The sequence below is a fragment of the Bidens hawaiensis genome, unplaced genomic scaffold, assembly GCF_021521415.1.
Source record: "Bidens hawaiensis isolate Kalapana, Puna unplaced genomic scaffold, B.hawaiensis_p1.1 tig00001758_1, whole genome shotgun sequence".
Classification (NCBI taxonomy): domain Eukaryota; kingdom Viridiplantae; phylum Streptophyta; class Magnoliopsida; order Asterales; family Asteraceae; genus Bidens; species Bidens hawaiensis.
In genome coordinates, this window is record NW_027491099.1 from 2,082,169 (window position 1) to 2,086,788 (window position 4,620).

General features: G+C 44.7%; 1 protein-coding gene across 1 annotated transcript; it reads left to right on the forward strand.

The window, feature by feature from the left end:
* The first annotated feature begins 637 nt into the window (after positions 1-637).
* LOC143597056 (uncharacterized) lies at positions 638-1,846 on the forward strand. Its single transcript, XM_077075671.1, has one exon. It carries the CDS (start codon positions 638-640, stop codon positions 1,844-1,846), a length of 1,209 nt encoding a protein of 402 aa, XP_076931786.1.
* Positions 1,847-4,620: the final 2,774 nt, after the last annotated feature.

A 4,620-nucleotide genomic window follows, 5' to 3' on the forward strand; every position in this document is an offset into this window, starting at 1 on the left:
TTCCGCTGCGGTTACGGGGTGTTACACAGCCCCAGGAGGTTCTAACTTGAGGAATCTAGAACGAATTACAAGAGAAGTCCACTGAACTCAGTCGGAGTTAGGTTTGGAAGAAGATTCTGGTGATTCTAACCAAATAAGAGCTCACCGTCATAGCTTCAGAACCGAAGGACTTTTGTCTCCGGACGAATGGCTTCGTGTTCAACAAGACAGTTTGAAAGCAGAATATGAACGTCGGGTCCGGAATGAACGTTTCCATGGCCGCACCCTGAAGTATGATGAGCCTCCCAGGAGATCTATCTCTCCTCCCATAAGGGGAAGCCACATCCAATATAGTCTGCCACCGGAACAGAACATAGGAGAGATCCGGAGGTTACGTCCTCTTCCTCTCATAGATATGCGGGTACCATATTATGAGGATGAATTGGACGGATACGACTCAACTTATCACCCGTAAGGTAGTTACTACAGCGGAGATAGTTGCCTCCCTTCGTACGGAAGGACTAGCTATCCGCGCCCAGTTGTCCGTCATGCGGAGTATCATAGCAATGCTGAGTATGATTTTTCCAAACCATATCGCCCGGAGTCCTTTGTAGAAAAGTCAAAATTTATTCCAAGCTTCGCGCAAGCTCCATTCCCAATGAATGCGAAGATTCTGACATCTGTTGGAACGTATAATGGAATGACAGATCCCAGCAATCATTTGCTAAGGTTCGTGGCAGTCGGAGGAGACAGTGGTTGGACTCTTCCGTATTGGTGCCACATGTTTGCACTCACATTCACGGGAGCTGCTCGAGAATGGTTCGAGAAATTACCGGGCGGACAAATTAAAAGTTGGAATGACTTCGTAGCAAAATTTTCCCAGCACTTCAGTCAACAAAAGAAACATACTCGGGACCCTTCAGAAATACTAGATGTTACGAGGCGAAACAATGAGTCTATTGAAGATTTCATTACTCGTTTTACCAACGAGAGCCTTAACATCGGAGGGGTAAGCGAAGATATGCTGCGAGGAGCATTCTGTAAGAACGTCCATAGTGATGCCTTGATCCGTACCCTTACAGGAAGAGATGGAATGCCCGAGTCATGGGACGAAATTATGAAGGCATCAAAGTTGTTTGCAAGAACTGAGAAAACTCTAAGTTCCAGTAGTCAAAAGCAATCACCAAGGATTGAGTTTCAAACTCCGAGACCGAACAAGCAGGTTAAGGGACCAATATGGTCAAGACTTCAGCCAAGTGCAGAAACATCTAAGCCTTTTGATGCAAGATCTTTGATCGACAACAAGGGTAAACGTAATTTTTCAGCTCGTTCCTCTAACAGTTGGACCCAGTTATCAAAGACTCCCTCAGAAATTCTCACCATGGAGAATCTGACTTTCCGGAAGCCTCAACCAATACCACGGAAGTCATTCCTTGATAACAAAAAAAAGTGCTCATATCATAATGATATTGGGCACAACACGAATGAGTGTGTGGCCCTCAGAAATGAAATTGAAGCAGCCGCTAAAAATGGTAAACTCGAACATTTGGTTAAGGGCATACGAGCAGGGACTGGCAAACCCCCAGCAAAAGACAGCCAGGGCCCAACTAAAAGGCAAATCAAAGATCTGAATGTCCACATGATTCAGGGGAAACAATCAGGTAAAGGAAAAAGGAGAGAATATTCAGACGAGGAATGGAAGAACGAGCCCGTGATCTTTCCTCGGATCAGAGGGGGGGCGTGTAATAAAAACCCGTTGATAATTACTGCCGAATTTGGTCATTACCGGTCACAATATGTGTTCTTTGACACAGGTAGTATGCCTGACATTATGTACGAACAGTGTTTCGAACAATTGGACGAATAAGACAAAGAAAGATTAAAACCAATTCATGCTCCTGTTTCTGATTTTGAGGGAGAGATAATGCACCCGCGCGGTGTTATTACTTTCCCGATCACACTAAGTGACGGAGAACATTCAAGAACGGAGGAAGTTGAATTTTTAGTGCTACCAGCAACTTCCAAACATGATATTATTCTCGGACGAGAAGCAATTGGCGACTTTAATTCCCATCCATCCACAGCTCAAGGTGTCGTGGGAATTCCAACTCCTACCGGCGTAGCAATAATCTATGTCAACCGACATTGCTTTACAACCGAGAGCTCGAAGCCAAGTAAAATCCCAAAGAAAACTCACAGGACCGAGCCAGAAAATTGGGTCCTCAACAAGAAATTTCCAGATCAAACTATAGTAATTGGTCCGGCTATTTCTGAAATCGTCCGAACCTTTTTGAAGCAGTTATTAACAAAGAACATTGACATTTTTGCTTGGCAGCCCGCGGACATGACCGGTGTCCCGCGGAGCATTTTGGAACACAAGTTAAAGGTGAATCCATTAATCACCCCAGTTATACAAAAGAAACGAAAGATGGGTCCGGAGCAAACGAAAGCTATGAATGAGCAAGTGCAAGATCTCCTTCGTGCTGGGATTATACGGGAAATCAAGTACCAAACATGGGTCGCCAACCCAGTGATTGTCCCAAAAAGCAACGGAACGTGGAGGATGTGTATAGATTATAAAGATCTAAACAAAACATGTCCGAAAGATTGTTACCCACTTCCGGAAATCGATTTGAAGGTAGATGCTGTGGCCCCATTCAGATTCAAGTGCTTCCTTGATGCCTACAAAGGGTATCAACAGATTCATATGGCAGCTGGTGACAAGGACAAGACAGCGCTCCGCACCGACCAAGTAACATTTTGCTACAGAATGATGCCTTTCGGACTAAAAAACGCGGGGGCCACATATCAACGACTGATGGATCAGGTTTTCAAAGGTCAAATAAGTCGGAATCTCGAAGTCTATATGGACGATTTGGTAATCAAAAGCACAGAAGAAGATCAAATGTTGAGGGATATAGAGGAAACTTTTGAAACCTTGAGAAGCATCAATATGAAGCTGAATCCAGCAAAGTGTTCCTTCGGGATGGAAGAAGGAAAGTTCCTCGGGGTAATTGTTACGGGCACCGGTTTCAAAGCTAACCCGTACAAGGTTCAAGCAATAGCCCGTATGTCGTCTCCCGCTTTCCTCAAGCAAGTTCAAACACTTAACGGGAGATTGGTAGCCTTAAACAGGTTTCTGCAAACCACACTGCTAAATCTTATACATTCATTTCAACATTGAGGAACTGCCTCAAAAAGACACAATTCAGATGGACCCCGGAAGCCGAACAAGCATTTCAGGAAGTCAAGAATTGTTTAATGGAATTGCCCACGTTAACGGCTCCTCACGCAGGTGAACCATTAACACTATATTTGTCGGCATCCGACATTGCTGTGGGGACTGTCCTATTGACAGATAGGAAAAATATTCAAACTCCAATATATTACGTCAGTAGAACACTATCGGACCCTGAAACAAGATATTCGATGTTGGAGAAGTTGGTGTTGGCACTGGTTTATGCTGCCAGACGGCTCCGCAGATATTTTCAGGGTCACCCCATCAATGTGTTAACTGGATACAAACTCAAGAACGTGTTGAGTAAGCCTGAATTGTCCGGTCGACTGGAAAAATGGGCCATCGAATTGGGTGAACACTCGAACGAGTATAAGCCAAGACCAGCAATCAAAGGGCAAGTGCTGGCGGACTTCGTCACAGAAGTCCTGCAGCACAAAGAACAAGAATGTTTGATCGAACAACAACCCCAAGCACCTCCGGAACAAGGACAAGTCTGGTCACTGTTCACGGACGGAGCTTCAAGCAGCGAAGGTTCATGTGCAGGCTTAAGGTTAATCAATCCTGAGGGGCATGAGTTTACATACGCCATCAAGTTGGACTTCAAAAGTACCAACAATGAGGCGGAATATGAAGCCTTCCTGGCAGGACTGTGGATAGAGAAAAAGCTTGGGGTGAAACAATTGGAAGCTCGGGTGGATTCCATGCTAATCGCGGGACAAATAAGCAGAACGTATGAAACCAAAAATGATGTCATGGCTTCTTAAATGTCACAAGCAAAGGTCTTGATTCGCCAATTTTCCTCTTTCAATATTGTTCACATTAAGAGAAGTGAGAACAAATCGGCAGACGCTCTTAGCAAGCTAGCTTCAACAAACTTTGAACATTTTGCCAAAGATATTCGTGTGGAAGTTCTAGACCATCCATCCGTCACACAAAATCAAGTCCTGGTAATTCAAACCGGCGTTGAATCATGGATGACGCTCATCAAAGCGTACTTATCTTCCGGAGCACTTCCAGCAGGAAAGGTTGAGGCTCGGAAGATTAAGCACAAAGCTCTGAACTACCAGTTGACTGACGGTATCTTATACCGGAGATCATTTCTTGGTCCGTTATTACGTTGTGTAGACGCGGAAGATGCAAATTATTTTATCCGAGAAATTCACAAAGACATTTGCGGGTTACACGCGGGACCAAGAATGACAGTTGAAAAGATTATGAATGCAGGGTATTATTGGCCTGACATGCACCTAGATGCCTTACAAGAAATCAGAAAGTGTGATTCATGCCAACGTCATGCCCCCAACACCCTGCGTCTAAAGAACGAACTGATTCCAGTTACATCTGCCTGGCCGTTCCAAAAATGGGCTATTGATATTATGGGACCTTTCCCAGAAGCCCCGGGA